Genomic DNA, 24,635 nt, shown 5'->3' on the forward strand with positions numbered 1-24,635 from the left:
TCAATTTTAAACTTCTGGTTTTGTCAGGCACATTCCACACAGAATATATTTTAATGATTCAACAAAAAGCATAAATCATATTTCTAAAATTAATTTTATGTCTTATTTAAAATAACCTTAGCAGAAAATTTATTGGCCGAATTCTCTAAACATTATCTCCAGCTCTAGGGAAATTTAATTCTACAAACTTAAGTCTCAGGAAGACCATAAAAGGAATAACAGTAACAGAACAGTATCAATAGTAATAAGTGTAGAAGTTTCCTTGAAAGCCCATGCAATACTCCTATAGGTGCTAATTGGAGCCATGCATGCATTAAATCAGATATATGTACTTACTATTACTGCTACTGCTGTCATTCCTAAGGGAGCTGGCTGCAACAGGGGGTAACATAAATGGTTTTGTGACACTGACTCTGGAATCTAAATAGAAAGCAATAATGTGTCAGTGTTATATGGTGATTTGTATGACTTATAGAGTCCCTGAAAGGTGAAGTGTAATACCAGATTACTTGCCAGGTCTGCTTCCCAAATCTAGAGTATTCAGCTCTTATTTATTTCATACTGGGTCCTGCTATTCTATTTTACTAAGAAATTCACCATTGTCACCTTGTAGAACAAATACTTATTGAATAAATATGTTAATAAATACAAATAATGACACATTGATGGTAATTTCTTATTAAAAAAGAAAGCCATGAATCCAGGTTTGTATTACAGAGACCCAGTGAAGGGAAAAGAGAGTCTCAATACAGAGTAACTGGGGAGGATCAGAATTTGTGACTTCAGAATTAGATCCTTAAGAAAAAAATTTGAGAAGGAACATTAAGTAGACTGCAGGTACAGAATAATATAATTGTAACTACTGGCAAATATTAGATGAGAAAAGGTATGAGTGGCCATCTCATATACTGTTTACTCACAAACAGCTCACTGATTTGAAATTGATGAATACTGCTTTGGCTTGGAAACCAAGAAATCTACAATCATTAGTTTCTTCTGTGCTATTGATACTTGCTTTTTTATTAGACATACATGCACATTGTCTTGCTACAGCTAAACACGGAGGTAGATTCTTACTATATAGGGAAGATTTAAGTTTGTTGTTTACATTTGAACTGGAAATGCTTACATGTATTACCTTTCTCAGGACTTAATGTCGAAGAAACCACACAATCACTAGTTTCAGATGCCACCACAAAGTCCTTGAAAGCATCAATGGATCTATTAAAAATTCTAAAGAATTCTTCAGGAGTAAAGAGCCTGGGTTCTGGGCTCTTGAATGATTTTTTTAGATCCTAGAACAAAAAAAAAATAGGATTACATTTTTCAAATAGTCTTTAGACTTAACTGAGGTCAAGATAATGGACTATAAATATGTCCCTCAAAGATTAAAGTATTTGGACTCTTACAATTAGCACTTTTAGATGGCTGTTTCAATGTATGTAATTCAAATTGGTAATGTGGGGTAGTGATCCCAGTGGGCTCACAAGTTGAATCTGGCGCAGTGAACACAATGTCATGGCAAATAATAATAATAATAATAACCTTGAAAACAAACTGGGGATATTTTTCTTTAGAGATGCTTATTAAAAACATCAGGGTTTATTTTTAAAAGACCCCTCCATTACAAGAAATTCTAGTCTTTAGAAAAAAAAAGACCTCTCCATAATGCATGCTCTAATATCCAAAAATTAGAAAGTCAGATGATACTAAATATTGGCAAGGGAACTATTATGTACTGCTGAGATAATGTAAATTGGTACATTTGATATTATCCAGTAAAGTTAGACATGTGCCCCTCCTGTGACTCAGAAATTCCATTCTCAGGTAAATACCCTAGTGAAACTATTGCACATACATACCATCAGACATATAAAAAGGTTTTTTGCAGCAATATCTGTATCACTATGTTAATCAAAAGAGAGTGGCTTAATACCTAGTGATACACTGAATTAGTGGAGTTCAGTTCAGGAGAAGGTTAACTACAGCTATATGCTTTAGAGTGGATACATCTTCTAAACCTAAAGCTGAGTGAAAGAAGCAAGTCCCAAAATAATAAAAATGGTATGATTAATTGATATAAAATTAATATAAAATTCCCCAAAGCAAATCAAAGCTATGTTGTAGGGATACATAATGGATTATAAAGAAAAGTAGGTAACCAAAATAAACAACTATCTGTCACTTACTATGGACTATTCTAAGTGCGTTATATAGATTAACTCAATCTCCAAAACAACTGCGGAAATATCATCGGTAATCTCCTGGGTTCCCACCAAAGTGTCATGATTAGTAAATGCACATTCTTTGTTGTTTTCTGTGTTCCTCCCAACATCACCATTGACTTAACTCATTTACCTAACTTATCTTTAAGGCTCTAATGCATATGTTATTTCCTTTGTGACACCTTGTGTGATATATTCTTTTTGTGACCTCTACTTCTTTTGAATGCTGTCAGCACACTATATGCAGTAGTAATATGAAAGAGTGGTTAACACTACATTCTGACTTTGGAAATTAGAAAACAAAACAATAGAAAGATTAAAGGTAGTGATTGGATTATTAGTATGGTAAGAATTATAAGATTGGAGAGCACAAATAGGATTGAAGTTGGGTCTTACAGAGTAGCTGGAATTTAGATGGGACACAGGAAAAAGAATTTAGGTATTAAGGTACAGAATCCTGTTTAAAACTTTGAATTTAAACTTATAGAAGTCTCCTAAGCTAATCTTTGGCCATTTGAACTGTATACCAAATCAGGTCTGCTAAGCATGATTCTGCTATAGACACAGTGTGATGAAAAAATGTAAAATTTTATTAATATTTATTTTGCTAGGTATGGTGTTAAAGTACTCATGACAAATCACCTAATGTCAACCCTGTTAGATGAATTCTGGCATTGTCCCCACTTTAAATATAAAGAAAGTGAGGTACAAAGAAGTTATGCTCACAAAACTCGTTAGTGACAGAGCCAGAATTTAAACTCCAATATCCCACTCTCATTTTCCGGAGTACACTGCCTATTCCATGTGTCGTGCCCACATCCTGAAGTTGGGGATGATCAGTTATCCAGTGACTCTGGGGAGCCAAAATGTATTTCTTTGTTGTGACCTATGGGGTGATTACATTATGGATAAAAGGACAGGGATATGTGTCTATTACAGACAATTTCCCATTTAAATGAACACTTGTAACTTAACAGGAAGATTTTGAGGACTTCACTTATGAAAAATGAAGATAAAGGCAGGACTGATTTTGCATTGTAATGTAAATAAGTTTTATTTTTATATTAGATGACAATATTTAAGTCTGAACGCACACTTCAGTATTGCACTATAACTGCAAATACTTGTTTTCTTTGCTCATCTGAACAAGATTTTTAAATTTGAAGTTTCTACAATCAAAATATCATAAAGGTGCCTCATTCTCCCCAACAGCACCAAGAAGCATGGGTTTTTAAAGAAGAGTAATGAAAAATAATCCCAATGAACACAAAGTTACCTTAGATGAGTTTTCTTTCACGCACTCCACAAGGTCATCCACTATATTGACAAGTTTGTCTATGATGGAATAATTACTCAAGCCTTCAGAAATATTTGAAAACTTGTCCAGAAGATCAGTCAAGCTGTCTGACAATTGTACTACCATCTCGCTTATCCAACAATGACTTGGCTGCAAGACATGAAAAAGGAGACAAAGCAGCTATTTTAATAAGTGCCATAAAACTCGGAGTACTCTTCAAAGCTATCATTTTAGTCACACAAGTGATTCTCCTTCCTCAGCCTCTCGAGTAGCTCGGATGACAGGTGCCCGCCACCACGCCTGGCTACTTTTTTATTTTTAGTAGAGACGAGCTTTCAACATGTTGGCCAGGCTGTCTCAAACTCCTGCCCTCAAATGATCCGCCCGTCTCAGCCTCCCAATGTGCTGGGATTACAGGCATGAACCACTGTGCCTGGCCAGATTTTTAAAATTAATATACATTACTTAAAATGTTGTAAAAGGAGGAGAGAGGCTATTGTAACAGGAAGAGAAGGGACTAGTGTGACAGGAGGAGGAGGGACTATTGTAATAGGAGGAGGGACTCTTGTAACAGGAGGAGGAGGTTGTAAGTTGCATCCTTTATATGATTTTAACGTGTTATCTTTTCTTTTATAAATATCTTTTAAGTGGAAACTCTGATGTATTTTGAACTCTGCTGAAATGCTGCCGTGACAAAAATAAGATTATTATTAGGAATAGCTAACATTGAATTGGCTCATTAAAAGCATAAATAATTTAATAGAACTTGTAACAAAAATATTGTACTCAGAGTAATTGATGTCATGCAAAATAAATCACACTACTAAGCTTTATTTCTCTATTTACTAGCAGAATATCTCTGTGGGAAAAGTCAAGTCTTTCATTTATTTATTTATACTTTAATTTTTTACAGAGACAGGCTCTCTCTCTGAGTCCTGGGCTATAGTGTGGGGGTGCAATCATGGTTCATGTTTCACTGCAACGTTGAATTCCTGGGCCCAAGTGATCTTCCCACTTCAGCCTCCCAAGTAGCTGGCACTACAAGACGCATGCTACCAAATCTGCTAATTTTTAAATTTTTCTATATAAATGGGGGTCTTGCTTTGTCGCCCAGGCTGCTCTTGAACTCTTGGCCTGAAGCAATCCTCCCTCTTCAGCATTCCAAAGTGCTGGGATTATAGGCCTGAGTCACTGCAGCTGGCTCAAGTCATTTATTTATTCTAAAGTATAGAAGGGACCACTTTCTATTCATTTAACAGAACAGTTTTACTTAATATAATACAGCCAAAAAGGAAACAGGTTTATCTGCAGATAGGTAAGCCCCAATTCCTGGAACCATTAAATGTCATTCAAAACTTTTAGGATTGTTGGCTCTGGCTTCAGATAAGAAGGGTAAACAAAGCTCAACATGGGAATTTAGTTCGAGTGGCCATTTCAACTCGTCAAAACCAAGTTCTCAAAGAATATGTGTTTCCAAAGTATATGTAGAATAGAGTCTTTGTTTTGTTAAATCAATGCTTATTTCAAGCACATGCAAGTTCCTACTTGCATCATTATCAGGTCTCTTTCAAAGCTGTCAGTCTTTCCTTGGATGCTGAATTGCTCTGCAAGTTTCTCTCCTTTTAGAGAGTGATAATTCCTTATAGACAGTCAGCCCTATCAACAATGAACAGATTTCCTAGGATACGGAGCACAGCATACAGTATAAATGCTATTTGAATAGTATTTATGTGATAGAGTCGCTTTCACCAATTCATTCTGCTGAAATTGTGCAAATTTTTCTAACAATGAAATTCCAGGTATTAATCTCTTAGGACTCTATTTCCTCACTTTATGAATATGCTTGCCTAGGATCTCTGGCAAGTAAGAACCAAAATGAAATTCCCTTGTTTTGAATTAAGACATTCCTTTAGTTTCTGTGGTAGTTGTCTTATATGAATAGGTACTTTGTTCATTTTGCCTTTTTTGTGTGTGTGTGTGGTTAAAGTAGAGAAGATTTTGTTGATTTGTTTCTTATTTTTAAGCTGGGGAATTCTGGGGTACTTACTGCCACTTCTGTTGATCACTATTTTCAACTGAACTCTATGTTTACATTTTATATTCTAAGTTCCTATTTAGCTATTACCCTACCTCCTCCCATTTTCACATACCTAAATCAACAGTGTAAACAATCAACTCTTTCCAGTAAAATTTCCAACCCCAATCCTGTGCTTTCTTAGAGTTAAACCATGGAAATTCCACAATCTAATCCTACTCTAATGTTTGCCCGTCTAAAGTCATGAACAATTTGTTGATAGTTGATAAAAACTACGTGCCTACGCAGTTGAAAAATCGTGTATTTCTAAAACCCTGGCAATAACATTTCATTCATTTTTTAATTTTTGCTTGTGCTATTATTTCTTTAGAAAAGGCTGAATCATAAATTCAAAGTTCTATTTTTCAGTAATTTGTTTAACCAGGTATATATTGGCTTTTTAAGATTTTTGAGTTTATCAAAGATAAAATGAAGGTAAACAAATAATATTAAATGTCAGTTTTGATCTGCCTGCTTGTAAGAAAGGGAACTAGTTTTGACTGGAATGTCTGGCAGTTTTGTAATTTTTAATTAAATATCATCAATGATTTGCAAGGAGAATAAAACACACTGAACTAAGTATTTCATTTGTGAGGTGATAGCAGGTCTTTCTGTTTTTCAATTCCTCCAAGATTATGATTATGAAAGAAATGATTACAGGTTGTCAAATTTACAAATGTACTTTTTCCTTTGCCTTAATAAACAACATTATCACTGTTTCTTATTTTTCAGAGACATTTTAAACTTAAATATTTTTATATAAATATTTACTCAATGATATTCATTAGAAGAAAGTAGGATATAATGTTCTCTCCTTCACTGGAAAATATAAAGGATTAAGAAAATTGGCGGTCATACAGGATGTCAAAGGTGACACAAATAATAGTTTTTAAATTCTTGAAGTGCATGTACAGTAATTTGATGCTTTATTCATCTGTATGTGTAGTTTCCAAATGAAGAAATATATAGATTCTGCTTTGAGTGTAAAAACTTTTTTCTTGACTCCATGCTCTCAATTTCTTACCTCCTTTCTTGATAGCTTCTGTCTTATGTTTTCTTGGCTTAATACAGCAGCTCTAGCTAGGACTACTAAAAACATGTGCTTTCTATCCCCGTGTACTTATAACATGTATGATTCTAGAATCCAAACTGACTCAATGATGTTGAATCAATATGCTTGAGCTGCTAGCATGTCACTACCACTGACAATTCAGTTAAAAACTGTGAACTTCCTTAGGAACTTTAAAGTACCATGAACACCAAATCAATGATCTCACTAAATGATTAAATAAAATGTATCATTTAAAATGAATAAAATTAAAAGTATTCTAAACATAACAAGAAATATGACTGTTTCCAAAGACCAACAACAGAAATGCATGCACATTCTAAAACTAAGCATAAATTTTTAAAAGGTAATATATTAATTCCACAAAATATGTGACACAGAATCTCTGTAGTTCTAGAACCAGTAAATCTGAGAAACTGGCTGAAATAAACTATGTGTTTTAAAATCACCCTGGGGACTTGCTAATTCTGGCATGCTTGCTCCTCTCCATCTCCTGCCTCATTCAGGAAGCTGTGCTGGTTTATTAGGTGAAATAATTTGACACATTATTCCGCATTGGTATTAGATGCACAAACAGTCTGTTTTTTGTTGTTGTTGTTGTTGTTATTTTTTGTTTTGTTTTGTTTTTTTCTGAGACATAGTCTTGCTCTTGTCCCCCAGACTGGAGTGCAATGACGTGATTTCAGCTCACTGCAACCTCCACCTCCTGGGTTCAAGCTATTCTCCTGCCTCAGCCTCCTGAGTAGTTGGGATTACAGGTACCCGCCATCACACCCAGCTAACTTTTGGTATTTTTAGTAGAGATGGGATTTCACCATGTTGGCTAGGCTGATCTTGAAGTCCTGACCCCAGGTGATCCACTCACCTCGGCCTCCCAAAGTGTTGGGATTACAGGCGTGAGCCACCGCGCCCAGCCCAAAGACAGTCTTTAAGAACAGTCACAGTAAGATTTATGGAATAAGAAGCTGAAAGTAGACAAAACATACTATAACACTTCTTCATTGATGCACTTTACACTACTTTCCATTTGGTAGCTGTTCACAGAGAGATATCTATGTGCTTTCTTATAGGGCCTAAAGCTAGTATCTACCCAGAGAGAGCGTTCTTTTCACAGGAGTTGGTGAAATATCAATTAGCGATTCTCAGAGAGAAAAGCCTGTCTCATAAACTACGATGTTTCTAAGAATATTTACAAGGAGTATTCACCCAACCTTCTAATCCGATTAATCTAATTACCGGCATTACTGCCCAATTTGTTTTTGTTTTACTTTCTTTAATTTCTGTCAAACTTCAGTCTTGCTGGAATTAGACATAAGCATGCCTAGGGCACAAAGCATGCCTTTCTGTTTGTGCTTTCGGCATCTACCTCTGGGATGAGTAATCAAAATTTAGAGCCACGTCATCAGAATCACCAGAATTTCAGACCTAGAAGGAATATTGAGGACCAGTCTCACCAACTGCATACGTGGGAAAATCAAGGCCTAGAGTAGTGAAGTGTCTCGTTCCAGGTTACATAACAAATTTACACAGAAACATGAGAAACCAGGACTCTCGATCACTCATTTTGTTCTAGTAGCCATGAGAATAGTGAAAGCACATACAACTGACGTGTTTTTTTCTGCTGAAGTCATATGACTCATGTGGTCTCACGTCTGGACCAGACACAATAATTCTTAGGCTCAATTAAGAAATCTCTTGGGAATAGAAATGGTTCTTTCTGTTTCATTTCAATTAATCCAGAGTCATACCAATGAAGGTAAATTTCTCTGAGGAATCCTGACAATTGCCATTTGTAGACTTTATTTACTGTTCTTTTGGTTTTTATCCTTGTGGCTAGAAAGCTGACATTCTACTCTCAAACATTCCATGGGCAGGCAAATTTAAAACTTTCCTATAAAAGCACTTTGCAAAATAAATATTGCATGTTCATGTTGCCAGTGTAGTCTCTGAAATCTTAACTTCTCTTTGGATAAGCTGGGTTTTGTAATGATTTATTTTAGTCTTCTCCCTAAACAATTAATTTGGGTCTTCAGTGTTCACTTTAGGCATCCTGTTTGAATTAAAGTGACGTAGAAACCTCAATCTGATTAAGATGGAAATCAACCAAAGCACTCTAAATACGTGTTATTTTCCAGGGCAGACCTATAAATGGCCCCTAGGCCAAACCTAAAATAGAAAAGTGAAGGAACAGCACAGGGGTTTGGGGATTGAGGGCAGAAACGAGGAACCAGAGGCCCAGTTTTTAGTCCCAACTCTGTCAATTCACTTTGTGATTTCAGGAAAGTCATTTAACCTATTCAGGACTTCAGTTTCTCCATCTGTAAAACAAAGGGGCCTGTCTAATTGGTGCTGGCCAATATGGGAATCCCACTATCCATCTGCAGCTCCTCTCACTCAAAATGCATCGAATGTGACTGGCAAAGCTAAAATTTTCATTTTACTTAACTATAATTTCTTTAAATTGAAAAGTCAATAATATTACCCTATTTAGAGGCTGGAAAACTTTTAAGTATGTTTGGAGAAAACAGAAATGTGACTATCTTTTCAATAGTAAATTTTATTTAAAAAAATCTAAATATGGAATAACTATTTCTAATGAAAATTTAGTGTATGAACTATAATATGTTGCTGGTGTAAAACACACTGTGGATTTTGAATAGTATGAAAAATATAAAACATTCCATTAATAATTTTTATATTGATTTTAAAGTGAAATGACAATATTTCGGATACATGGGGCTAAATACATTTCATTAGGCCGGGCGCGGTGGCTCAAGCCTGTAATCCCAGCACTTTGGGAGGCCGAGACGGGCGGATCACGAGGTCAGGAGATCGAGACCATCCTGGCTAACACGGTGAAACCCCGTCTCTACTAAAAAATACAAAAAACTAGCCGGGCGAAGTGGCGGGCGCCTGTGGTCCCAGCTACTCGGGAGGCTGAGGCAGGAGAATGGCGTGAACCCGGGAGGCGGAGCTTGCAGTGAGCTGAGATCCGGCCACCGCACTCCAGCCTGGGCGACAGAGCCAGACTCAGTCTCAAATAAATAAATAAATAAATAAATAAATAAATACATTTCATTATACTTAATTTCAGCTGCTCATTTTTATTTATTTTTTTTTTAGTGTGGCTACCAGACAATTAAGATTATGAATGTGGCTTCCATTGTATTTCTATCAGACAATAATGGCCTAGATAATCTGAACAGCATCTTAATATAATCACTTATTAGGAAGACGGCCCCCTGTACTACAGTAGAATATACAAAAGAACTACTTAAAATAGCATTTAATGTCATATTTCATTCATTCAATTAACATTTTATGCTTATTCCTTTTAAATAAATATTTTCTTATTACATGGAAGATCGAGGCAGATAAATAGTTGAGTACAAGTGTCTATTTGGCTGACGTCTATTTTCATAGGGAGAATGCCACATCATAGGAGTGGAGCCTCAGAATCCATGCTTACAAACAGTGAACTTTCCCTGTAGCCACAGTTGATGGGATGATGGTAGACACCTGTCTTGGATGGACCAATCAGAAAGTTCCTCCCCAAAATTGGTATTGATCATTAGAAACTGATAATTAGTCTCTGAGGAGGGCTGAAATTGGAATATGTAAATCTGGCAGCTCTTGGGCAGTTACATTCTACCAAGTGATTGGAACAAAGGAGAAAAAAATCTGCACAAAAAGAATGAGGCAGAGACACAGAGGTTCAGAGAAGGAGAAGGAAAAACTCATAGTTCCCAATCCTGGTTCCAGTCTTTTCATGAGACCTGTTGCATCCATGCCTTTAGGTGACATGCTATTCTTTACTGTCCTTATAATGGGACTTTTACTATTAGTGAAAACCACAGGAGTCTAAACTAATAAGATGGGCTCCTTCAAGATTTGGAAAACTAGAATTTTTGCCAAGAGTTAAATGTTTATTCATAACTATTTTTTGAGGAGCGACTATATGCATTGGATTGTCTAAAGAATGGTGAGGAGATACACAGGAGTAAAAGAGTTCAACCTTGCTCCATAGATAGTCAAAATACAGTAAAAGGAGAACACAACAACAAAATAATAATGATGGTATCTGACAATTATTATATGCACACCACAACTATTTTTGTGATTATTTCTCACAAAAATACTTTGAGACAATTATACAACACTTAAAATATTAAGCTCTATGTAAGCAATATATGATCATGTACCCAAGATGAATAGCTTCTGGACAAATTCCATAGAAGTCACAAGATAATAAACTATAAGACAGGGTCCACGTAGCAGGTGCAATGTTAATGTTGCTGACCACCAAGCCCCAGCATCAAGCAAAACACTCAGCACAGAGTAGATGTGATGCCAATTTCACCTGATCAAATGATACAGGGGAGAGAAAGTGTGGTCTGAAAGAGCAGAAAATGACCTTGTGTGAAAGAGAAATCTTAAACTGACCTTGGAGGAGATGACCACTAAGATGGTTTAAGCCCCAAGATACTGCCTAATTCTGTGGGTAGAATTTGGGTAAGTGGATAGGAGAAGAAAGGGCATCCTGAGAACAGGCACAGTGATTTTAGGAGGCCGTAGTGCATGTGGCTGTGGTTGGAAGTTTGTGTTGGGGAATAATGGGTATTCAGACGAGCTGGTTAGGGTAGGGCAGGATTACAAAGAGTCATGAACATCAGGTTCAGGAATTTGGCTCTTAGCCTTTAGTAAATGGGAACAATAAACAGGTTCTTGAATACAAAAATGACCAATTAAAGCAGTAGAACAGAAGGCTTAAAGAAGCTGTGATTCCCCAAAATCGCATAATACAATTCTTACACCTAAAATCTTTCAAAAAATGCACACTCATCTAAAAGAAGATAATGTTGCAGTACAGAAACTGTGTGATGAGTTATAGGCACTCACCACATCATCATAACCTTGTGAACTATACTCAGTTCAAATCTGTGCCTCAAGAAAATTATAAATGATTATATACTAGGGAACTTTTCTCCTTCTTTCCTTTCTTCACTTTCTTTCAGCAAATATTCATTAAATGCCTATGAGCATCCATGAGGCACTGAGAATCTAATGCAGAGCAAAAAGAATATAGTTCCTACCTTTGTGCAGTTTACAGGTTGGTGGAAGATTATCCATTAAATCATCCCACAAATACATCCAAAACTGCTACTCTGAGGAGTGTTATGAATAGTTTCCAATAGAACAATTTGGTTTCATCAAAAATCAAAACTGAAATCTAAAAGAATCAGGTGTTATCTAGACAAAAGAACCAATGAGGATTCCAGGTACAGAGAAAGCCAGGCAAGAAGATATGTGGCAGGAAGGAACCGGTAATGATAAAGGAAGAAAAGGGATATGGAAAGGTAAGTTGCCAGATCAGTATAGTCTTTTTTTTTTTTTAGATGGAGTCTTGCTCTGTCGCCCAGACAGGAGTGCAGTGGCCCCATCTCGGCTCACTGCAAGCTCTGCCTCCCGGGTTCATGCCATTCTCCCGCCTCAGTCTCCTGAGTAGCTGGCACTACAGGTGCCCACCACCACCCCCGGCTAATATAGCCAGGATGGTCTCGATCTCCTGACCTCATGATCTGCCTGTCTTGACCTCCCAAAATTCTGGGATTACAGGCGTGAGCCACCTCACCCAGCTAGATCACTATAGTCTTGGAGGCCTTGTTGAAGTAGCTCCTTTTCCTGTTTCCTAAGAGCAACAAAAAGTCACTCAATGAATATAAAGAAGGAGGAACGAAATGATTGGATGTATTTCTTTTTAAATCACTCTGTCTATTCAGGAAGAACCAAAACATCAAATAATAAATCCTGAGGTATCAAAGAAAATGGAAAGAGCCCAGAGGTAAGTAACAGGGCCAGGTAAAAGAAGATGAGAATAGCCAAGAAGTGAAATTGTGCATACCTGAGGAAGGGTACTGAAGAGGGAAGAAGGCTGGAAGGCTTACTGTTAGAGTAGCATCACATACTGCCAATCTCTTCCACATTTAGCTGTGCCTTTAAAAACTCTGAATGAAAAACTGACAATGATAGCAAAGATTGGTTCAGGTAAGTATAATCAATAGATGCTAAATCTGTGGGAGAAACTTTGATAAGGAGAAGGATTGCTTACATGGCCTTAAAGTGTCTCTCCAAAATTGTGAATGAGTAAATATACATAAATAGTTGAACACCTTAACCAGATGATCAAAACAAACAGCACCATGAGGAGAAGATGGACTTTGTGTGCCTCTGGATGTGGTAACCTGAGCACAAATCATCACTTATGTAGCATTGTCACTTGAATTGCATAAGCGCCACAGAAACATTAAGAAACATCAATCAAATGTTGCAAAGAGAAACACTTTTCTTAAAGGGGAGGACTGTCTCATTCAAAAATATCAGTGCCATAAAGACAAAGAAAGCCTGAGGAACTCTTAATGGAAACTAGAGAGACAGGATGTAGTAGCTTCTCATTGCTGCTATAACAAAGTACTACAAACTTGGTGGCTTAAAGCAGCACAAATTTGTTATTTTACAGTTCTGGAGGTCAGAAGTTTAAAATAGGTCTGAATAGGCTAATATCAAGGTGTTCATTAGGGCTGTGTTTCTTTTGGATGCTCTAAAGGAAAAATCATTTACTTTGCCTTTTCCAGCTTCCAGAGGCAACGTGCATTCCTTGACTTGTGAATCCCTCTTCCATCTTTGAACCCAGCAGTGTAATATTTTCAAATCTCCCTCTCTGGCTCTGAAACGCTTGCCTCCCTTTTATAAGGACTCATGTAAATCAGAGTGGGACCACCCAGATAATCCAAAATCTTTTCCAGCTATAAATCCTTAATTTAATTATATCTGCAAAGTCCTTTTTGCCACGTCAGGTAATTTATTCCCAAAACAAGGCATCTTTGGAAGTCATTATTTACATGGTATCAAAATGAAAATTACGATCCTACATAGGATCTTATACTGAAGGAAAAGAAATGAAAAAAAAAAAAAAGGCTAAATTGAAATACAGACCTAGATTTAAGTACTATAATTATTGTAAAATTTACTGAAGTTGCAAATGTACTGTGTTTAGGTAAGAAAACATCCCTTACATAGGAAATACACACTGAAGTATTTAAGAGTAAATGGCCATGTATACGTCAGTATACAACTTACTCAAGAAGTTCAGAAACATAATAAAACACACATGTATACATAGAAAGAAAGCAACTGATAAAGCAAATGAGGCAGAATGTTAAAAATAGGTGAAATTGGTAAATCTGAATTAAAGGACACAGGAGTGTTCTTTAAATATTCTTGCAACTTTTTGTAAATTTAAAATTATTTGCAAATAAAAAACTAAAAGAAAACTGATGAATATATACTTTAAGTAAAAATTGAAGAAGGAATAAGATATAGCATTCGGTAGCAAAATAGGTGATATAGTTAATAAAAATGTCTGTTTCAAAATAACTAAAAGAGTGGAATTGGAACGTTCCTAACACAAAGAAATGATAAAGTTGAGCTGATGAATATTCCAGTTACTCTGATTTGATCATTACACACTCTATGCTTGTATCAAAATATCATGTGCACCCCATAAATATATACAATTCTGAAGTTTGTATGTAATAGACTGAGAAAGTAATGTTTTTATGATAACATTACTAGTAAATGTAAAAGACCAGAAATATCTATGTATTCTTGAAGGTTAGGAAGTTAAAGGAAATTTTAACAGTCCAGCAATATAATAGTTTCAAAGAGTTTAAAATAGCATTGGTGATTACCGTTAGAGTTAAACACTAAGTGGCTGATCACACCCTGCTATTTGTGAGAGAGAATCTGCTAGGTAATTTTCTAAGAAGGACCTTGGAAAAGTGAACTCCCTTTTCCAGGAGAATTTAGCTGATTTTTTTTTTTTTTTAACAAAAGCAAAATAAAAAAAAAAATAAAAGTATGTTCTATTCTAGAGCTTTCTTCTGCCCAGTGCCCATTGGCAGAATTTTATTGCTTTGGCCCGAGAGAATCTTTCTGGCACCCATTCCCACTCCACCCTCTATTGTTTAAAGACAAAAGATAAGGCAGCTGGGACTCTGACCACTCGCAAATAATCAGAGGCCTCCCCACTGGGAAACTCTGGTCTTGGCAGAAACGAACATTTCAAAATGAAGGTAAAACAAAGGGTGAGACCCCTGGTTCTGCCCAATGCGCTAAGCATGGCCTTGTTTTTCTTGCCCACAGTGGTGGCCAAGAAGAACAGTGTTTCTCCAGTTGTGCCAGGACAGCATGCCAGAATCAAATAATAGCAGACTTTTCTCAATTACAGAAACAAGCACAAAATATGTGGCAGTGAATCAGCTTTATTTTCACAAGCTTGGCTCTTGCTATCACTAGCCGACACTGAAATCTATGATTTAGCACATTCTATGATTATACCAGCACAAAATATGCTATTTAGTTGTTTTCAGTTTAACATTTGTTTTTCAAAGAGCAGCAGGTTATCTTTGAGTGCTTGGCAATCACAATCCTAAATGCTGCTGCAGTCAGGAAGGATCTGGGGTGGGTCTTTATTACCAAAGGCTTCCCTTCAAACACTTTCCCTAAGTATTGAAATTATTTAGATTCTCACTTTCTGTAACCCAGGGTTAACCTAGGGGTTTCTTTTTAAGACTCTTGGCACTTTCTAATTGTATAACCTTGGGCAAAATACTTTTGAGCTGTAAAGCTCAATATATCATTTGTAAAATAGGAATCATACCTTCCTCAGAGTTTTTCTAATCAGCCAAGAAAATTAATATGTGAAATCATTTCGCAAATGGAAAAGATTTATAAAAATGCCACATAATACCCGCTTCCTGCCTTCCCAATTACTAAACTTTTTGAACATAAGATCATCGCCTAATTGATGTGTGTTTGTTTCTTAAAGTGTCTGGTAAAGTGCTGGCTCCTGGTTAGTTTTTCCTAACTAAATACTTGCCGACTAATTATCAAATAATAAAATTAATTAACTTCCAGGCTGCTAATAATTTTCCATTTCTATTTCCAGAGAACTCCCCCTAACTCAACAGGATAGACATTGACCTAGGCTTGAGGATAAATGGTTCAACATGAAGATACATGTTCTAAGGAGTTCTAAAAAACTTTAGGTAGTTCACGCTAAAATGCTTATGAATAAAAAGAAATGTAGCTTTGACATTCTCTTGAAATGACAGCCTTGTAGTCTTTGAAACGCATTTTAAGCACAGGCACATAATGATATGCTTAAATTGGTAACAACTTTGATGAACTGATCCACAAAAATTGGTCAAAACCTAAAACAACTTGCACAAAGTAGATATATATAATAAGGTTTGGTAGATTATGGAAAGATGAGAGCTGTAGAGAGGAGAGTAACTCAAATGGTTTTAAATTTACTCAACAAACAGTACAGTAGTTGAAATGAGTCAACATCAAACAACTTGTCAAAGCATGTTGAAAGATATAAGCAAACTTCAAAGTATAGAAGATTAACATAAAATTATTAAGTATTCAAAAAGTTCCATGTCTTATGTATGGGTGTATACACTGCAGTAAACATATAAGAGAATGCTTGTCCTGCTCTATGTAACACCGGCGAATGCTGTCCACATTATAAGCCCTGAAAGCACACATTGGAATGAAAAAGTCCAGCTCAGAATAAGTGTTACCACTAAGAGACAAAGTGGGGATTAATGAAGATAGAGAAGGAGCATACACAGGGCATTAGTTACATTTGTAATGTTTCATTATTAAAAAATATATTTGAAGCAAATATTGCACAATGGTAAAATCTGATAAGCTCTGTGATGGGTATACAGATATTACAGTATTCTCTATGCTTGAAATATTTCTTAATGTATGAATTCTAATACTGTGTAACAAGAAAAATCATTAAAATTTCCTGGTTTCAGCACTAGAGTAGTATTTATAACAGTAAACACATATACTTGTTGTAAGGTTCTAAATATCTATTGCATTCCTAGTAAATTCAGAAATAAAATATTTCACATTTTCAAATTAAACAAGTGAGATAGGTCAGCTATGAAAAAGAATTTACATAAACTTACACTCAAGTCCTTTTTAGGGGGATGCTTAAGGAAAATGAGAAAATCTGTGGCTAGGCCTATAGAAGATAATTATATTTACTTTGGAAGTACAGATGGCCCTCTGTATCCATGGATTCAACCAACCGAAGATGGAAAATATTCAAACAACAAGAAAACATAAAACAAATTTTAAAAGCAGAGTATAACAATTATTTATGCAATATATGCATTATATTAGGTATTAGAATTAATTTAGAACTCATTCAAAGCACACGGGAGTTCCAGTGTGCCTTCCATGGTGAAAAATAAAAATTCGAAAACAAAGTATATGAAAGAATGTGCATAGGTTATATGCAAATACTATGCCATTTCATAGGAAGGACTTGAGCATCCTAGGATTTTGGTATCCTGACGGCGGAGTGAGTGGGGAGGATGGAGGGTTGGAGGGTGTCCTGGAACCAATCCCCTAAGGATAGTGAAGAACAACTATACAGGTTTAGGACATATGTGCAGAAATGATCACTGATAAAGTTTAACAGTTGCTTAAGTGGGGGGTGAAACCCCTGCAAGTCAAATTCCAAAGATAAATTCTTCAAATCCTGACAATAAGTAAGCTCCTACATAGCAGCTAGTGTACTATCTCAATCTGAATTATCTCATTTCTTCTTTATTCATCCCAGATGAATAATTTAGCCAACAACTGACTGAGCCCATTGGGTATTAAGATAACATATGTTCAAAAGTAGTTTTGCATAATTCTTCTATGAGTTACTAAATTGAAAATCAGAAATGTAGTTTACATACCAAAACATCCATCCCGGGGACATATTTGAGGGTTATCATATAGTCTTTCGGAAGATTTGCCACCTACAGAGACAAAAAAAAAAAAAAAAAAGAATTCCATAAGAAAATTCTTACACATCAATTAATTATATTTGTAGTGCTTTGGAGAAAAGCATACAAAACTGTTGTGCTTTTTAAAGTTACCAATGAATTTCAATATTTACATGTATATTGATTTTTAATCCTTGATTTCCCTCTGTAATGAAAGGCACCCTTCAAAATAGAAAAGTGATAATGCTAATTTTTTGGACTCCAAATTCAGTTATGGCTGGCTAGGTATAATCTACTGAGTTTTGGAAACATGATCTGAATTTCAGCTTCCACCTGTGATCTTGGAATTCCCCTCCAGGACTATTTTCCTACTTGTTCCTCCACAGAATTAATCATAAAATATATGCTTTTTATGTGAGTGGTTCTCAAAATGTGGACTTCAAAGTGACGTGCCAGCAACAGGGAACCTGTCAGAAACGCAAATTCTCAGGCCATACCAGACCTACAGAATCTTACGTAACAAGTCCTCCAGGTGATTCCGATGTGCGCCTAAATTTGAGAACTACTATTTTATGTTGAACCTAAAAAATGACCAGTGAAACTTCAAAAGAACAATGCTACTTACAAGATGCAAATGCTTTACAACAAATAATTTAGAAAGACTCAGTCTGTGATGTAACTTAATTCTTTTGCCTTGGGCTGAACATTTGAGAAGTCTCAAATATTTGCCTAGGTTCTTTTGAAGGCTTTAAACAATGTCTGACTTATTTACATCAGTCATTCTGGCATAAGTGAATAAGCAACAGATTTGGGACAAGGGAATCCGGGACAAATCTAAACTCTGTACGTTGGTTCCTCTCATTTATAAAATAAAGATCAAGATACCTATGTCAAATGGTCATTTAGAATTAAGATAGATGAATGTGCCAAACACATTATAAACACTCAATCCATGTTCTTTACTGAGAGCTATATTGGCAACTGACTTTGGAGGCATATAACCCTAGTAAGTTACAGAGTTCTAGGTTCTCTTCCTTCCTACACATTGTACTAACTTTGCTGTCCCCACCCTTCTATCACCATTAAAATTCCCAGATGAATAATTTAGCCAACAACTGACTGAGCCCATTGGGTATTAGGATAACATATGTTCAAAAGTAGTTTTGCACCATTACAACTTCAAGGGTCTATCTTGCTTTGTAGACTTATTCTTTCCTTCATCTTGTCTCTAAATCTTTATCTTCCTTACAGAAAGCTAAGATCATGTGCATGTTTGCTCGACTAGGTCATCTCACACAAGTTTACCATAACATTTTCTGTATTATTCTGCTTGATCTTGTCAATAGCTTCTAGAATCTGAGAACAATTTATTGATAAATGAATTTAGGCATGGACATAAGTAGTCAGATGGGAGTTAAGGCAATAACTGATCTCATGGTGCTTACTACCATCCTACTTCCAGTAATGCTACCCTACACTCATCTCAGCTCTGAACTGAGGCACTTGGTGTGGTTCCTCTTCCCTAAGTTCACATAATCATAAAATAGTAACCGTGTCTAACACTTACCAAATATCTACTATGTGTCAGGCACTGTGCTCACTATGGGCTTAGGCTACATTATTACAATTTATCCTCAGATCCCTCTGACATATTATCTCTATTTAACAGATGAAGAAACTGAGGCTCGAAGAGGTCAAGTGCCTTGACTAAAGTCACACAGCCATCACATGTTAAGTCTATACTAGAACCCAGGTCCCCCGAGAGCAGAGCCTTCCTTGTCTCAGCTCCACTACATATGTTCACACTCTACACCCTCTAGGCACTTGTTCTGAGTATATCAACCCTCTTCATGCCACCCTAAATAAAATATTAGAATCACTGCTGCTTTTTTTATTCTTTTTGAGGGACAAGGTCTCACTCTGTCACCTAGGCTGGAGTGCAGTAGCACGATCTTGGCTCACTGCAACCTCCACCTCCTGGGCTTAAGGAATCCTCCCATGTGTCAGCCTCTGGGATTACAGGCATGCACCACTACACCTGGCTGATGTTTGTATTTTTAGCAGAGAAGGGGTTTTGCCATGTTGGCCAGTCTGGTCTCAAACTCCTGGCCTCAAGTGATCTGCCTGTCTGGGCCTCCCAAAATGCTGGCATTATAGGCATGAGCCACCGTGTCCATTCCATCGCTGCTAATTGAAAACACATCTGAGCTGCCAGACACAACGGCATTTTTTTTTTTTTCATTTATTTTTGGAGTTAACTCCCTCATTCTTTACACTTAACTTTCTTCCTCTCAAACTTTCCACCAGGTTTCCATAATTTCTTTTCTCTTCTTAATCTTCATCCTCATCTTTGAAAAGCAAAAGGGTCTAGTCATTTTATGTAAACCCTAGTGACAAGGACAAAGCAGACCTGTTGCAAGTGTGAAAGCAACAACTGAGCAGCAATATTCTATCTTATCTTGAATAAACCAGGTAAATTAAAGGCATTCCATACAGAAAAGTGCAGCAAGAAGTGGCAGGTATTCTGAACACAAGCTGCTTGAAAATCCAGCCCTTTCTTAAGCATAATTTATATTATTTTAAAAATACAAAAATACAATCAACTTGATTAGTATTTAGAAAGTGTGGGATCTGAGTATATGTCTAAAAAACAAAGAAAATGTAAAGAGCATGGTGACCAATTCCATTTCATGAATAATTTATATACAAATATTGGTTCAAATAAGGCTTATAGGAAGTTCCCTGACAAAAACACTGGAATCTACACTCTACCACTGGCAGTGGGACAGTGTATAATAATAAAGTAATTTCTTTGTTAACCTGATTTATGGATATTCAGTTTCTGGTGAGATTGAAAAATAATACTGTTTTTGAAACGTGCTTTATAATTTAAAACAAGTTTTCATATACAGTCTCTACCACAACCCCATGAGAGATCATATTAAGCTTATTTTACAAATGAGGTCACAGAAACTCAGGTTAACTGGTATCCCCAAGGTCACAGGCATTAGGAATAACTGGTGCAGGTAGGATGCAAACCCTGGCTTTCTGCGCTGGGGCTCAGCACACCTACCTATAGCGCTGTCTCCCCGTTATTACTTTCTTAGTTTTCATTGGTTTCTTTCTAATTACATTTGGAAGAGAACTTAGAAAGTCAAGTTGTAGATATTTGTGGTCACTTAATAAATTATTGTATTAATATTACTTTCTAAGCATTTATACAGGTTGAGCATCTCTAATCTGAAATCTAAAATAAAGCTGCATACATACAAGCCATGTGATCTTTGACAAAGTCAACAAACATACACAATGGGGAAAGGACTCCCTATTCAATAAATGATGCCGGGATAACTGGCTAGCTAGATGTAGAAGAATGGAACTAGACCCTTACTATTCACCACATACAAAAATTAACTCAAAAGGAATTAAAGATGTAAATGTAAAGCCCCACACTGTAAAAATCCTGGAAGAAAACTTAGTAAACACCATTCTGGACACTGGCCTTGGGGAATTATTTATGACTAAGTCCTCAAAAGCAATTCCAACAGAAACAAAAAATGACAATTGGGAGCTAATTAAACTAAAGAGCTTGTACACAGCAAAAGAAACTATTAACAGGGTAAACAGACAATCTACAGAATGGGGGAAAATATTTGTAAACTCTGCATCCAACAAAGATCTAATATCCAGAACCTAAAAGGAACTTAAACAATTCAACAATCAAAAAATAACCCCATAAACAAAAAGTACGCAAAAGACATAGATATTTCTCAAAAGAAGATATGCAAGGGGCCAAGAAATACATGAAAAATTGCTCAACATCACTAATCAATAGAGAAATGCAAATGAAAACCACAATGAGATACCATCTCATATGGGTTAGAATGGCTGTCATGTTGGTGGGAGTGTAAATTAGTTCAACCATTGTGGAAGACAGTGTGGTGATTCCTTAAGGATCTAGAACTAGAAATTCCATTTGACCCAGCAATCCCATTACTGGGTATATACCTAAAGGATTATAAATCATGCCATTATAAAGACACATGTACACGTATGTTTATTGTAGAACTATTCACAATAGCAAAGACTTGGAACCAACCCAAATGTCCATCAGTGATAGACTGGATAAAGAAAATGTGGCACATATACAGCATGGAATAATATGCAGCCATAAAAAAGGATGAGTTCATGTCCTTTGCAGGGACATGGTTGAAGCTGGAAACAATCATTCTCAGCAAACTATCACAAAAGCAGAAAACCAAACACCACATGTTCTCACTCATAAGTGGGAGTTGAACAATGAGAACACACGGACACAGGGAGGGAAATATCACACATCGGGGGAAGGATAGCACTAGGAGAAATACCTAATGTAGGCGATGGGTTGATGGCTGCAGCAAACCACCATGGCACATGTATACCTATGTAACAAACTGCACGTTCTGCACATGTACTCCAGAACTTAAAATATAATTTTTAAAAATGCCAAAAAATGACAGATGCTGGTGAAGCTGCAGAGAAAAGGGAATGCATATACACTGTTCAGCCACTTCGGAAAGAAGTTGGGGGATTTCTCAAAGAACTCAGAACTACCATTCAACCCAGCAATCCCATTGTTGGGTGTATATCCAAAAGAAGTCCTTCTACCAAATAAACCCATGCATTTGTACGTTCATCACAGTACTATTCACAATAGAAAGTCATGGAATCAACCTATGTGCCTATCATGAACTGAATAAAGACAAAGTGATACATATACACCATGGAATACTATGCAGCCACAGAAAAAGAATAAAATCATGTCCTTCGCAGGAATATGGATGCAGCTGGAGGCCATCATTGTTAGTGAATTAACACAGGAATGGAAAATCAAATATTGTATGCTCTCACTTAGAAGTGGGAACTAAACACTGCATACACATGGAAATAAAGATGGCAACAATAGATACCAGGGACAACTAGATAGGAAGAAGGAAGACAGGGTTAAAAAAATTACCTATTAGGTACCATGTTCACTACCCAGGTGATGAGATCAATCATACCCCAAACCTCCACATCACACAATATACCCAAGTAATAAACCTTCAAATGTAGCCCCTGAATCAAAAATAACAGTTGAAAGTATATTAAAAAGAAAAAACCATAAATATTCTAAAATCTGGAAAAAAAAATGAAATCTGAAACACTTTTGGTCCCAAGCATTTTGGGGAGGAAATATTCAACCCCGTAGTATACTGACGCACCTTCCAGAAAGCAGAGATAACCATGCAATAAATTCTGCTTCTCTGATATATATCACAGAGCGAGCCTATGGCCTGGAACTTGGAAAATATTCCTTAGAGGCAGTGAATTTAATGTATGGATTAATAGCACAGGTTCTGGAGACAGACCACTCAGGTTGGATCCTGGCACTGCAACCTGCTAACTCAGAAGTCTTAGGCAAGTCACTTCATCTACTTTAACCTAATTTTTCACATGTGTCACATGGCAATCATGTAGAATCTAGCTGACAGGTTTATAAGGATTAAATAACTCATGTAAAATACTAAGTGCTTAGTCATGGTATGTGAATGAGTATGAATTTCTATTAATACTAAATGCAAGGGAGTGGGACATTCTAGATAGAGGAAGGGTCCTGTGCAAAGGCAAAGAAATGGGAAAACTCATAATGTATTAGGGAGACCACAGAAGAGATAAGAAATACTCCAGGAAAACTGCATTTGAGAGAGACCCTCCAAATGTTGAGCTAAGGAGGTCAAATAAGAAGTAGTAAAGTACAGTAGGAACAGTTCTACCACCAGAACTCTACAGCAAATCGCTTCTGCTTAGACACATAGCATCATCTCTGTGGAAGTTCTACTCCCTGTCTGTAAAATAAAGAGGGCAAACTAGATAATTTCTATAAATTCAGTCTGGTTTGACTTCCTTATGTAAGTGGTGATGCAACGCTGAACGTGTTTCAGCAAAGGAATATGGTGGTAAAATAGCAACATTAGTATGGTAAGACAGTTTGGCGCAAAGAGAAAATAGAGACAGACAAAAGATTCGAAGACCACTAGGAATCTGAATATACATTAAATATTTACATGTAAACTAGAAACTAGAAAAGCAGGAGCCAGGTCTAGAGTCCAGGGAGGTATTCCCTGTTGGTAGAGTTAAATGGATAAGTAACCAAGGGTACATATTTTTAAAAACAAATCTGTTCTACTAAAAGAAATTCATGGAAAAGAAAAAAAAATTAACTGACGGAAAATTTTACCAAAGGCTAACTCATTGTAATGAGCTTTGGTTTGGAGTGCAAGGATGTCAATACTATGCCAGATTGTAAATAAGAAACTGCAAAAACAAGTCACTGGATGATGAGCTAACTGTGCTGGTGGGCCCTATTTACTGTCTTCTTTGGATATCCTAAGGATTGACCATGTCCAGTGACACTGGAAAAATATCCACGGGAGAACAGCATTCGGAAATGCTGGAGACTCGGCCAAGAAAAAGTCTTTGCAAGCCAAACTGGCACTGGCTGCATACCGCACCCTGCAGGTATTTGGACTCAGAAGAAAAATAATTCCAAATCAGAACATTTAACTTTCTCTCTAGATGACTGATCTAAAAACCTTTGAATCTCATGGTTCAAGTGTCACTGAGGTCCCTAAATCCCATGAGATCAGCAGCCACTTGGACATTTTGCAAGACCCTTACTTGTTTCGGCTGTCTCTCCCAAGTCCAAGGCAGGAATCAAAATTCAGTAGTGATCTATGACTCCCTTGACACTTTAATAAAATGCTGTGCATATGTCAACTGTTCTGGGGAAAGAGTCCATGATTTTCAGACCTAGCACTGTTTAATAATCATGGCTGTAGAGGAGAAAAGCTCTACACTTCTATCTAAATGTCATCGTTCACTCATATACAGTAGCTTACTATAATGTTAGTTGTTCAGCCTTCAGAAATAACACCGCCCAAAAAAGCTTTTTGCTGTTTTGTTTCTCCTAAAAATTTATCTACTACTAATATTGACTAAAAATCTAACCAACCATGTGTATTACCACACCTGTATAGTTTTCGAGTGTAACTGGACTTCTTAAAAATGGTAACTCAATTCATGATTTTAC

The 24,635-nt window shown here is 36.4% G+C and overlaps 1 protein-coding gene across 2 annotated transcripts in view; it reads right to left on the minus strand.

Annotated features, from left to right (window-relative positions):
- The window catches only part of KITLG (KIT ligand), an 88,937-nt gene that overhangs the window by 20,770 nt on the left and 43,532 nt on the right, over positions 1–24,635 (minus strand). Inside the window, exons 3-6 of one of the 2 annotated variants that reach the window (XM_003906933.5) lie at positions 17,495–17,557; positions 3,502–3,672; positions 1,139–1,295; positions 337–420 (exon numbers count right to left, since the gene is read on the minus strand). In XM_003906933.5, the coding sequence (XP_003906982.1) occupies positions 337–420; positions 1,139–1,295; positions 3,502–3,672; positions 17,495–17,557 (475 nt within the window). The remainder of the gene's footprint in view (positions 1–336; positions 421–1,138; positions 1,296–3,501; positions 3,673–17,494; positions 17,558–24,635) is intronic. The other variant, XM_003906934.5, reaches the window with a different exon arrangement.

This window comes from Papio anubis, chromosome 9 (genome assembly GCF_008728515.1).
Source record: "Papio anubis isolate 15944 chromosome 9, Panubis1.0, whole genome shotgun sequence".
In the NCBI taxonomy this organism is placed as follows: Eukaryota; Metazoa; Chordata; class Mammalia; order Primates; family Cercopithecidae; genus Papio; species Papio anubis.